This window comes from Saccostrea cucullata, unplaced genomic scaffold (genome assembly GCF_032062105.1).
Source record: "Saccostrea cucullata isolate Sc308-1 unplaced genomic scaffold, CSIRO_AGI_Scuc_v1 ctg196, whole genome shotgun sequence".
NCBI classification, from domain to species: Eukaryota; Metazoa; Mollusca; class Bivalvia; order Ostreida; family Ostreidae; genus Saccostrea; species Saccostrea cuccullata.
In genome coordinates this window covers 470,392-482,893 of record NW_026933558.1, presented here as the reverse complement: position 1 = coordinate 482,893, position 12,502 = coordinate 470,392, and the positions used below count along the sequence as shown (strand labels likewise).

Sequence of the window (12,502 nt, the reverse complement as noted above, 5' to 3'; positions counted from 1 at the left end):
ACAGATTCTGACAGAGACCCTGACCTTGCGTTCCTCTGTCATGGTGGTAAAGACAGGCAGGAGACAATGAAGGAGCTTCAGGGTCAGCAGGGCACACGACTGCCATTTCTCTGTCTCACTGAAATCAAACAGGTTTCATTGAAATGTGAATCATACATTAAGTTTTTACTAATAGCTTATTTTAAAAACATGATTATCTGATGCAGTTTTAAATTTGGCTTACTTGAATGCTCTGTACAAGCTCCATATGACCTCCAGTGGAGTGTCAGAGAACTCTAGATACTCTGTCTTCCCTCCAGTAATCCCATGCTTCAGTTTTGTTGCCTACAGATAATACATCAATACAGAAATAAATTATCATTAACTACCACTAACATTCGTTAAAATACAATAACCAGAGTTCTATATAGCTGTGTTGATTTTACCTGGTCCTGTGACAGATCAATCAGAAACTGTAAAGTAGTCTGGATTATTTCTAGACTGCTACAATCAGATTTCTTCTCTTGTAAAAGTGGATAAGTCTAAAACAGAAAAGGAAATTCACAGAATTAACAAAATAGTGACTTCTCCCTTTTTCATCTGCACATTTACTACCAGATTTACAAGTAACTCACCCTAGATTCTTCTCCAGTCAAAATCAGTTTGCGATTGAAGCCATAAAACTTTATTCCAACAATGCCCATCTTTGTGGCTTCCTGTCTGGTGTCCACAAACTTGACCAACACATACTGAAAAAGATGACACATTAAACAGCACTATCCTTTTTTTTGAAAAGATTCATGTATAATTTTGCAATGTTCAACAAAATTTCTTGGTGATAATTCAGTTTTAAAATTGATTCATTTAGATTCCAGGGAATCACTCACCTCTCCCGTGGGATGCCAGCTAACAGGTACATCCAGCTCATCACTAATAAATAAACACATACCAATTACCAAGCATTAGTACTAGCTGTTTGTATGAATACAGGCAGAAACTTATTTCAATAAATCAAACTTTTGACTGAAAAGCAAGGGTTTAAACTTTACAAATAATGTATGTATCACATTTTAAACAGCAATGTCTACAATACCAGTCATCCTCAAAAGAGAAAAATGCTACTGGGTCATCTTCTTTTCCAGCCAAACCAGTATTTCTAAAATGCAAATTAACATTTACACTATATAAAAAATACCCCCAATTCTTGGTTGTAAGTTCATATCTTACTTTACAATCTCAGTGGTACATGTATTTGATAAAAACTAACCAATGTAAGAAATAGATCCGACACAAAAATTAATTGTCTCTTTAGTACAGTACAGAAATCATGACTCACCGAACCTGTACACTGTAATCATACTCTTGTCTTCCCCAGGAATCGTACGATTTAAATCGCTCTGTTAGCTTGGCCATCTCAAACTTTGAACTGAAATAAAATAACATGAACAAGCCTTCACAACCTCAGATCCATTATCATTTATGAAATGTCTATTGAAGGATCATCTGAATTCAAAATCTAGCATCTTCAAGGTTCAAGCTTAGCCTTAAAATTGAGCATTTAAAATGCACAAAGACTCTACTGTCTAAAAGTCTCTGATTTCAAATTTAATATGCACTCTCTTTATGAAGTAATATTGTCACTATAGAGACAAGCCATAATTACCCATCATCTTTGAATACAAACACCATCCCTCGTCTTGCTCCTTTTCCACCAGATGTAACCTATAAACATATCAATCAATTTACATTTTAAATAAAGTCATCTAAAATAAATGTATTAAAGAAAGAGGCAATGAAATTAAACTTCCTCTATGCCTTACATATAGATTGAAATAAAAAACAATCTGATATTACAACAGATATTCAAAATCTGATTCATTATAAATTGTTCACTTTACAAGATTTGACCAATATTGGAATATGTCCGGAAAACTAAACCCTCACAAAATATGATTCCATATACCGGGTACACAAGACCTTACTGGCCATTCCCTTCATACTGTGTGTACAATACATGTACAGTTCTATATATCACAGTGAGGGGTTTCATATTTTGACAACACCAAGTATTCATCATTATTTCCAATCTACATGTTGAATGTCATTCCTTTTTCAATACATACCTACATGTATATACCATATACAGCCTTATTTTCACATCAATTCTATTTGCTTTATTCATTTTTTAATATATTTTTTTAGGACAAACTCAAATCACAAAGCCAATATGACTGGAATATAAAGTAAATGCAATTCAACAAAATAAAATTCAAAATTTGACAACTTATCAAAATTCAACTTCTGTTTTGAACAATCAAAGCTGCATTAGTATACAGTAATTCCACCTTCCTAACAAACACATGCAAATCTTACAATATTAACACCATCACCCATAACTTTTGTAACAAATTGCATGCACAAACTAGTTCATCATCAATCTAATTCCATAACCACCCATCATGCAAAAACAGCCACTACCTGATTTACAATCAAATCTCCATATGATAAATCCAGAAACATGCTCAAAACCTTACTTTTATGTAATCCAATAAACTCAAAATCACAGTATTTTTTCTGACAACTAAAACTTGTAATTATTCAATTTCTATGTTAACAATAACCCTCCTGACTTCTTTCAAAACCTACCTACTTTCAAAGCATCTAAGAACTCATTTGGAAAACAAAAATAAATTTCTTACTCGTATTCGCAGTTTAGACAGTTGTATGGTTTCAGTGGATTTGAAGACCATGTTGACTTTGGTATTGCCATCACTTGTTAAGTATGAGGCTGTAAAAACTAAAGCATATTAATGCACAAAACATTGATAGTTTGTTATCTACCACACTCTGGCTGGAAGCATTCTGATTATATACAAACTTAAAGAACTTTTCAGCTTTGTTGTCAGACATGAGGAGTCCTTGACATTCAACCGAAACAAGTCCTGAAAAAACTTCACTTTTAAAAATATTTGTTCATATTGTTCTACAACTGGGGAATGACTTTAAGAGCAAATGTTAATAATTTTACAGGAAATTAGATGGTCAAAGAAAATACTAATAATGTAAGAAGGAATCTACATACACTGAACAGGCATCGTCCAGGAATGGTTGAGGACATTTTCTGGTCCTGTGTTCTCATCACTCTGTCCTCCATCTGAACCACTTAAGGTCAAGGTTAACTGGTGACCAGTCTTTTCCCAGCATGCATCTCTTGCCTGCTGCATCTGCCTTAGCAAATCTGCACATGGCAGGGAAACCTCAGGATTTTCTACAAGAGACAGATAGCATACTTAATACATTATTAATATTGTCAATTAGAATTCATTTTCTTCTCATTCAAAAGCTTTCATTAATTAAATCTTTCTTCAATTTTATGATACAATTACTACATAGGTGATAATGCCATTTGAACCTCTTATTTTATTTGTATGTTACCTTGGAGCAGCTTGACTGTGCGCAATAGAGCTCCCACATTTCCTCTGGCCAGGTTAAATGACAATAAAACCTGCAAACCTTCAGTGAGGACCTCTCCTTCATATCTGTATTATAAAAAATCTTAACAGTGCCATGTAAGCTAAGTTCACACGACAACTGTACCTGCATTTTTTCATACAATGAACAATAATGTCAATTAACAAATTAGTTTACATGACTGATGACTATTCTAAATACTTTAAATATATCATCTCTACTTTCATATTATAAGTACAAGTGTATTTTATTTACAGCACATTAATTAATGTCGTAAATAGAAAGTGAAAGTAGTGACTCACAAGGCAATATCAGTAACAAACTTCTCCACCTCCTGTAACACATGCTTGGTGAGGAATTTAGGTCTATCTCCACTGACTGGACACAGAGACAAGGGAGGGATATGACCTAAGGCTTTCCTAAAATACAATAATCATTCAATATAATTCATTCTTATTCCTTGTCACAAGTAATCTGATATTCAAAACTTTCTGAAGTAAATACTTTGTGTGATCCAGAATGCCTGTCCTTAAATGTGGAGCCAGAGGTATCGTCATGGTTACGGTGGTGGCTAACACTTGTAGATACCACATGGCAGAAGCATCGGCTACACTAATACCTGCCTCTTTTATCACTCTATAAATTTAAATTACGGTAGTGAGTAACATGTTCAAAAAATTGTTTAGTCTACAAACTTTCGCGGTCATGTATATCATCCTTAGATTACTTACTTATAACCAACAGTTTTGATTCCGTGGATTCTTGTATCACAGCCATCATTTCTACATCTCTTGATGTTTATCTGGATAACTGTAGATAAAAAGAAAAACAGGTCTCTTATTGCTTTGACTGTTTTAATACAGTTATGTTTTTTTTTTTCAAACATGACTCAAGATAATCACATAAATAAACTTGAAATGACTCACTTGGATAATAGTGCTTTGTGTTCTGTAGCAGTGTAACATCACCCGTAATGTAACTGAAAGTAAATTTTTTTTTATGTACATGTAAGTTGGAGATACAAATTTGTCTCTTGTTTTCTTTGAAAATCAACTTCACAACTTTTTTTCTCTTCTCAGGAATTAATGTTTAAGTTTTATGATGCAGATTTAAGTAATTTTCCATCAGTTAAGTTTATACAAGTATAGGTGTAAGTTTGTTAGATATGAGCATTACGTCAATATGAACACCAGCTTCCTACCTTGGAATGGTTACCTCCTTTATGGACCGAAGTGTACGGAAATTCTTCCCAGCCGAGACAGAAATGAGCTCTGGCATGTAGCTAGAATCTGAAGAAGCCACTGTGACACTCAGATTCTTTATCACTACATTGTTTTTTATATGCAGTCTGAAATGCAACATTTTATTTAAGCTCTGGCATTTATAATCCGCGAAGCGGATTATAGCTATGGCCAAGAATAATTTAATTTTAAAACAATTAAACAACTTTTGATGTAAAGTTGTGTTGTTTTTTAAGCCACTGATTTGAAGCACTCAGATTCTTTATCACTACATTGTTTTTTATATGCAGTCTGAAATGCAACATTTTATCATCAAATAAATAAATTCAAGTAAACTCTAAAAGCAAAATCTTTGTAGTAGTACAATTCTCTTCGCCTTTTTCCAAAGAAAAATTAGTTTTACCTAATCCAGTGGGACCTCGCTGAGCCATCAGACTGCCAAAACGTGTTGGGATCTCCATTTGTTAACCTGAAAGAAAAAGTGATTAGAATAAGTTAAAACTACAAATGAATGATCATAATGTGCAGTTTCCTGCAAAAAACTTTCCTTGGTTTTATTTTTGAATGAGAAGACAAAGAAGTTTTGGTACCTGTAGGCATCTGAAGTGTTGGAGGAGACCTCTATGTTACTGTAGCATGGGTTGATGGTCCTGACCTCCTCCCCGGTCTCCAGGGTCCCCTGACCATGACCATAACCTTGTTTAACAAGTAAAAAATACAACTAGGAAAAGTCAACAATTCCTATAATATACGTAGATAAATGTACTAAATTTGAGCAAAGGCAACTGAAAAATGAAAGAGTATCCCTTTTATCAGCCAAAATATACATGTAGTACAATGGAAATAACTGGAATCTATTCTTACAGCAAGATGAAAAATAAAATGGACTGTACTTCAGACTTTTACCTTTGTCTTTCATTTGTTGGAAGATGGACTTCAGTACCAAGTTCCTCATGCTTGCAGTGTTGTTGAAACCATTCAAATAAGGGAAAGGTAAACTAAGACTAGGTGATCTGTTTCGTATAAGATACTGAAAATCAAGCAGATTTTAATTAATAAATTGTATAATTTACCCTTGCACATTTATCACATACAGGTAAGCATATCACTCTCACTTAAAATACAAGTAATCATGAATTCTTCAATAAACAATGTCTACCTTCAGTATTTTTTCTGCATGTTGTTGTACAGCATCATGGTCTCTTGCATACACATCAACAAACCCTACAAAGGTTTAAAGTAATACACCATCATACAACTAATCTAATTGAAATTAGACCATTTGATCTGTTTTCATGTTGACTGCTATATCCTTTAAAATTTGATCTTTCGATCCTCTTGACATAGACTGCTTTTTTTGCTTTATCTACATTCACTCACTGTATCTTGCATGGTACTGCATTTTGTACAACCAGTTCATCTTGATGTCAAATACGAAAAATTTACTGATCTATGAATTTTTCAGACACACAGAAAGTGACCTTTACCTGGGGTGAGTGAGCATGCCTGAAGCATCCTGATACTCCTCCCTAGTTCTCCCATCACATTCTGACCATTCATGGACTTTACGATGGTCAGCATGGTATTGACCTCCACCACTCCACTGCCATCAGTGTCAAACTGCTGGAAAGTCTGGAAATATGAAGTGTTTATACGAAATCATGTCTGTTAATTCATCTCCAGCATACACAAGAATATAAGTAAAGTCTACATTTCAACTACTGTAGTTAAAGCTATATAAATGAAAGCAAATTTAGAAGTCAAGAAGCACTTTATTTAATTAAAACAAAAATAATCATTTTCAGAAAACCTCAGTATAAATATTCATACATGTGCTATTTTCTCAACATAATGGTAAACCCAAAGGTCTCATGTTTTCACTATTTTACCTTGAATACATATACATTCCAGACTCTTACTGACTTGCTGAGATATCGAGTCACATGTGATACTTACTCTGGCTGCCTCCTCTCTAGACACTCCCTTGTTCTGCAGCCAATCACAAAACTGAGATATCGTCAAAGTTTCCTGAAATGATATTAAAGGCATGGCCTTGTAATCTCAGACAAAGGTATCATCAAACAAACTTATCCATTTATACATAGCAATTTGAATTATACTGTGTTTGCATCTTTCTTTTATTACTGGGTTCTATATTCACAAGTTCAGCAGTGATAAACAATTAAGTGAAAATACTGTCAAGTATCTATACACTGTACCTCAAGTTTGTTTTCCCTGTCCTCCAGCCATCGTAAAATCTGAAATCTGTACTGCTGTAGCACATTCTCTGGAACCTCCTCCCTATACAAAATGATTGTCATTTTAAAATGGAAACATAAAAATAAAACTTTGTTTTGATAAAAAAAAATCCTCTAAAATATTATAAGCTTTAAATGAATGAAAATAAGATAATTAAAATTTTCTTAAATAAATTAGGTTTTCGTGTTACATTTCTTCAAGTTGTTGCATCTTACAATCTTTGAAATAAAGTCACAGAGTCCATTTATTAATGAGCTTACTTGATGTTGGCAGCCAGTGTACGGAGGCTCGTGTGATTAAATAATCCTGACAAATCTGTCAGATTAAGGCTACTGTTATCATCTACAAAAAAGATACATCAATCAATCAGTATTGTACATAAATTTACTTTATGAATTTACCAACTTATTATACAAGTTCACTGAAATCTGAGTTTTTTTTCTTAAGTTGCTTTTTTTTTTATGAATTTGAGTCCTGTTAGGCAACAAATCCATTTTTCAGATTTAATCAGCTAAAGAACTGACCTGCATCATCACCATCAGAGCTATTTCCATCCATCTGCAAACAAAGAAAACCAAATTTATGACAACTTCAGCAATGAGAATGATTTCAATGGAGGGGGGATTTAACTTAAAATCTTGATATTTTGGTATTGATATTTCTACCAATAACAAAGTTGTATCTGTACCAAAACTGAATAGAAAAAAATTGACCCAAACATCTTTCTTTTTAAGTCTGCCTCTTATGTGTCATTTTCTTTCCTTAGCAACTGGTAGCTGCAGATCTGTAGCATTATGGTTTTATATATTTGTCTTTGACCATAACGCTACAGATCCCGTAATGCAAAAAAGTTTACGGCGCAATATTTTTAACGCACTTTTGGGGAGAATTTCTCCACTTTCCAACATCGGTCAATTAATTACCTTTCACTCCCTAATTCTAGGCACACTCTGTAGCCAATATGGTATGTATATTTTATCCACCTCCCAACCATTTATAGTAGTCTCTTAGCGCGATAAACTTGCTTGAAGTGAATTTTCAGCAATCTAACATATAATTTTAATTAAGCGAGTTTATCACTTGTAGAGACAGCTATAAAGGGTAGGTAGATGGATAAAATATTCAGATTAGTTAAATAAGGTGCCTAAGATTGGGCAGTGAAAAGTAGTTAATTGACCGATGCTGGAAAGTAGAGAAATTGTCCCCAAAAGTACGCAAAAAAAAGTTGTGCCGTAAATTGCACCTTTTTTGCATTACGGGATCTATAGATGGTCAAAGACAAATATATAAAACCATAACGCTACAGATCTGCAGCTAACCAACTGGTATATAAGTACTGGTTCTGTCCAATGAATGGTACTACGAGGTATTAACAATTGACTGAATTTGGTTATAAACTATGAAAAACTTTGTTTTTTGAACTATTAAATGCTAATTGAATAAAAAGACATATTTGGAAGGTAAAATTTTGTGTTTAATCCTTCATTTATTGTTCTTTCTTCAAATAGAGGTATAGTTTTTAAATACATTTCTGCAAGAAAGTTTGAAGCTATGCTCTAAAATTACTAAACAGTGGCTTTTTAATCTATAAACCATCATTTTGAAGGAAAACCATCCTCACAAGCCAACAGTCAACACGTTGCCGTTTGACCCCTGGCCTATTTCATTCACGGCAATGTGTTGACTCAGGACCCTTGCGACGATGGTTTTCCTTCCTTTGAGAGGATGAAGTCTTGTTACAGATGTATCCAAAAAGTACATAATAAAATGGCATTATGTTAACTTTTTGTAAAGTGGCTGCATGCTTTGGGTATGGATATCACTTGATGTGATGCGAGTTTTTATTTTTTGCATTTAGTATAATAAGTTCTGACAATTAATAATGATGTAATGTAGTTACATTTATAATAATATAATACGCATAGCTGAATAAACGATTGGTTGAAGTGAGAAAAAGTTAAGAATGGAAAAAAACAAGCATTCTTTAAATACTGTAAGAAAATTTTATAAGGCTTAAAACATGTTCGTTTATGGTTCACCTTGTGGACTTTAGTTTTCTGTGCCCCAAAAGAATATTGTAGAATACAGAAATTGTTTTTCAGTTTGTTCTGCCTAGAACTGTTAAATAGGATGTGCCTGGCAATAATCGCTTTTGTGCCTCTACGCAAATCTTACCTCATTAATATAGAATATATAAAAAATCAAGTTCACGGCTAATAACAACTTATGCAATACTTTGAACTATTGAAAAGAATTAAGAGAATTAACAATTTCATCGATATTTGACGAGATGCCAAACGCCCAGAGCGCACAAGAGCGTCATCCAAAACAACGCGTTTTATTCTTGCATATATTTAAAAGAAGAAAAAGTAATACTTCTCTAAGTTCCTTGTCGTCTTCGTCGTCGCTATTACTGGGACTGTTGCCCATCAGATCGCACTAACATCAAATATTTTACCACAAATTTCGTGGAACTGTATTTTGTGCGACTTGAAACCGAAACTAAACAGAACATAACAACTCGTACGGCAAATAATTCGCTTATTCGTATTTGATAAGTTTATTCTTCTTTTAGGAATTTTAATACCCAAAAAAAATGCTAGATCCGTGAGTGACTTTCCAATGATTTTTTAATCAACATAAGAGGAAATGTCAAGAATTAAGCCTTACTTTGAAATAAAGAGACTTGTACTTTCTTGCCATAAAGAGCAATTACCTGGTATTACTATTACTTCTACAAAAATAAGGTCTCAAAGCTTTTCCCCCATCATGTACTTACACTAAACTGAATATCAAAACTGCATGGATATGAAAGAGATCAACACCCAAAGGAACACTGCAGCGAAAATCTTACAGACAGTTGAGATGGACACTGGTCTGAGTGATCATGCAGATTAAAGGTCAGAGATTTTTCAGCTCAATAGAGCAAAAAATTCAATATAGCTCAAAATGTTTTATGCTTAGTTTATTCTTTACGGACAAGGTTTATATCTTCTTTTTTGTGCCCTTCTTATCTAAGATTTGGGGGTATATAGTTTTTCCCCTGTCTATAACTGCATGTCTCGATCATTTGTCCGCAAAAAGGTTAACTTTTGAATGGTTGGAACTTTGGCTTTAATTAATATTTTACATGTGCAGTCTTTGAGATAAGACCTTTCTTTAAGTACCAACAAATTTGACCTCTTGACCTTAACCTTTGGTCCAATTTGCAAACCATAACCTTGACCTGAACAGTAATTTGACCTGACCTGAACAGTTGATGCAAAGGCTTTCTTACTTCACATGTGTATAAATTGTGACAAGACCATTCCTTGGGTATAATTTTTTTTCCTTCACCTTAGAGTTCGAAAACCAACTTGAAGAAACTTTTGACCTTGAAAGTTCACCAAAATACTGTAAAAGCCACCACAATAGGGCATTAGTTTTTCATAAAGACATCTTACTTTTTCTACACCAGGCATATACATGTATCTAAGTTTGTAGATTAACCATCTACATTCAAATTCTTCAAATCTGTTCAATTTTTGAAGAACCTTGTAATCGTATTTTTCATAGGTTAAATGGTGGGTACTATTAATGCAACAAAGAAAAGAGACTAAAATGAGATTCTATATACTTTTATTGAAAATACTTGCATTAAAGCAACACCCTGTACAAGTTTAAACTGGTACATAGCATTATTGTAGAACATAATCTTGCAATTAAAATTGTGTGCAGGCCTTAATTACTGGATAAATTGATCTCTTCCATGCAAATCACAGGCTACTTCAAAATACATTGAGTACATGCTTACATTTCCAAACCCCTTTAAGTGTTGATTTAACATGGTAAAGTAAGAGTTACCTTTCTATAACTGGAATATTCATATTCTTTGTTCAATAGGTTTGACTACATCCCCCAGAAATCATTGCCTACTAAGCTGACAATGATGCCAAACATAATGTTAACAAAACTGCACATAATCAATATATACATAATAAAATATAATTGTATCACAATTTGCTATAATAAATAGATGATTTGCAACCCACTGAAGCATCTTTCAGTGGAAGATATTGTGAAAATTTAATGAATGTATGGGGGAACTTTAAACCTATGAAACACTGAATGTGTTAATTAACGTCTTTCCATTCTAAGATGGCAATAGAACAAACTAAAACTAAATGCCTACTTCTTCTCATTTTTGTAACTAAATAAAACTTTACTAAATGTAAAACAACAACACATGTCTTGCAGAAAGTAATCCACACAAATCAGCATAATATCATTTCTTGATATTTTTTTGTACTGAAAAAAGTCTACACTGAACAGATTTACTCTGAAAACTGATGCTTAAAAATTTCTACTTCAGCTTTCCTTTGCAAATATATTTCAAATTATTCAAAATTTGCAACAAAAAATATCTCCATTCTTTTGCTAAATGTTTCTATGATAAATATAGCACATGTAGTACAGCACAATATTAAAAAAAATGCCTCAAAAATGATATGTGTTGCTTTCCTTCATAATGGAATTACAAGTGATTGAAAAAAAATCACAAAAAAATCTATGGCAACACATAAAAACATATAAAACTTAATAATGCAGTAAGTAGATAACAAAGGTACTGAAATTAACAGAGCTCTAATGTAGAATTAAGAAAATATCTAAAGAATGGAACTCAACACTAAAATGGTTGACTCAACAACCATGTGTACACAAACACATTGTTGGAAGGCAGATACTAATTCAATTCACACATAAATGCATGACAAAATAATTTTGTACATTAAATTTCAATGATGTACATAATTAACAAAAAATGCAGAATACTTGAGTATAATACATATTCTGGCATTTCTAAAAATGAGGTCAGGTATTAAAGCTTTTCCATACACGTTTGACATATTGATTATAAGCACAGCACCATATTAGCATTACATACGTGTAATTAAGAGCAGTATAAGCCAGTGTAATCAGCTGTTTGATTATCATGAGTATATCACCGATTGTCTTGTCATTTTAAACCTAGGTGACTGAGGTGAGGAATGTTTCAGTAAATCACACGATCTCTAACGGTCACTTTTTCCGTGCTGACGAGGGCTTTGGTATTTTCGATCCTTTGGCAGAGGAGGGTGTTCCTACAGTCTTTGTTTTGACTACGTGAGTTTGATAAGTCACTACAGTTTGTTTACGTCCACCAGCTGATTTTGTTTCGTGCTGGACTGTCGTGTACATCTCGGGCTCGCTGACCTCTGAACATTCGCTATCTGCTCGACTTGGTGGACGACTGCCACCCCCTGTGCTCGCTCGACTTGATCTCCCACTTCCAGGAACAGCTAAAGAATTTATAATTAAAAAATTAAAACTTGGTTCATTTTTCTCATTCAAAAATGACATTTCCTAATCCACAATCTAAGAAAAAATTAAAGATTTTCCATTTCTATGTACTGAATTGGATACATTAATTCAATACTGTGATAAGCACATTACTCGAGTTAAAATTCAACTAGGTCATTCAAAAGTAGAAATTCATATCAACATTTTTACAAAGTTTATGCAGAAAGTTCTCA

At 33.3% G+C, this 12,502-nt stretch overlaps 2 protein-coding genes across 2 annotated transcripts in view; both read right to left on the bottom strand.

The window, feature by feature from the left end:
* The window catches only part of LOC134238640 (zinc finger ZZ-type and EF-hand domain-containing protein 1-like), a 29,482-nt gene extending 20,013 nt beyond the window's left edge, over positions 1-9,469 (bottom strand). The window contains exons 1-26 of the mRNA XM_062720762.1: positions 9,327-9,469; positions 7,475-7,508; positions 7,211-7,292; positions 6,911-6,992; positions 6,648-6,719; positions 6,179-6,323; positions 5,851-5,915; positions 5,598-5,721; positions 5,282-5,387; positions 5,095-5,160; positions 4,652-4,798; positions 4,377-4,429; positions 4,182-4,260; positions 3,955-4,086; positions 3,753-3,869; positions 3,415-3,518; positions 3,062-3,247; positions 2,679-2,767; positions 1,643-1,701; positions 1,316-1,405; positions 1,073-1,135; positions 867-909; positions 615-728; positions 426-521; positions 224-324; positions 25-118 (exon numbers count right to left, since the gene is read on the bottom strand). Of these exons, the coding sequence (XP_062576746.1) occupies positions 25-118; positions 224-324; positions 426-521; positions 615-728; positions 867-909; positions 1,073-1,135; positions 1,316-1,405; positions 1,643-1,701; positions 2,679-2,767; positions 3,062-3,247; positions 3,415-3,518; positions 3,753-3,869; positions 3,955-4,086; positions 4,182-4,260; positions 4,377-4,429; positions 4,652-4,798; positions 5,095-5,160; positions 5,282-5,387; positions 5,598-5,721; positions 5,851-5,915; positions 6,179-6,323; positions 6,648-6,719; positions 6,911-6,992; positions 7,211-7,292; positions 7,475-7,508; positions 9,327-9,380 (2,397 nt within the window). The 5' untranslated portion in view covers positions 9,381-9,469. The remainder of the gene's footprint in view (positions 1-24; positions 119-223; positions 325-425; positions 522-614; positions 729-866; positions 910-1,072; positions 1,136-1,315; positions 1,406-1,642; positions 1,702-2,678; positions 2,768-3,061; positions 3,248-3,414; positions 3,519-3,752; positions 3,870-3,954; positions 4,087-4,181; positions 4,261-4,376; positions 4,430-4,651; positions 4,799-5,094; positions 5,161-5,281; positions 5,388-5,597; positions 5,722-5,850; positions 5,916-6,178; positions 6,324-6,647; positions 6,720-6,910; positions 6,993-7,210; positions 7,293-7,474; positions 7,509-9,326) is intronic.
* A 1,082-nt stretch (positions 9,470-10,551) lies between these two features.
* LOC134238647 (microtubule-actin cross-linking factor 1, isoforms 1/2/3/4/5-like) overlaps positions 10,552-12,502 on the bottom strand; it is an 84,369-nt gene continuing 82,418 nt past the window's right edge. Inside the window, 1 exon segment of the mRNA XM_062720770.1 lies at positions 10,552-12,268. Within this exon segment, the coding sequence (XP_062576754.1) occupies positions 12,009-12,268 (260 nt within the window). The 3' untranslated portion in view covers positions 10,552-12,008.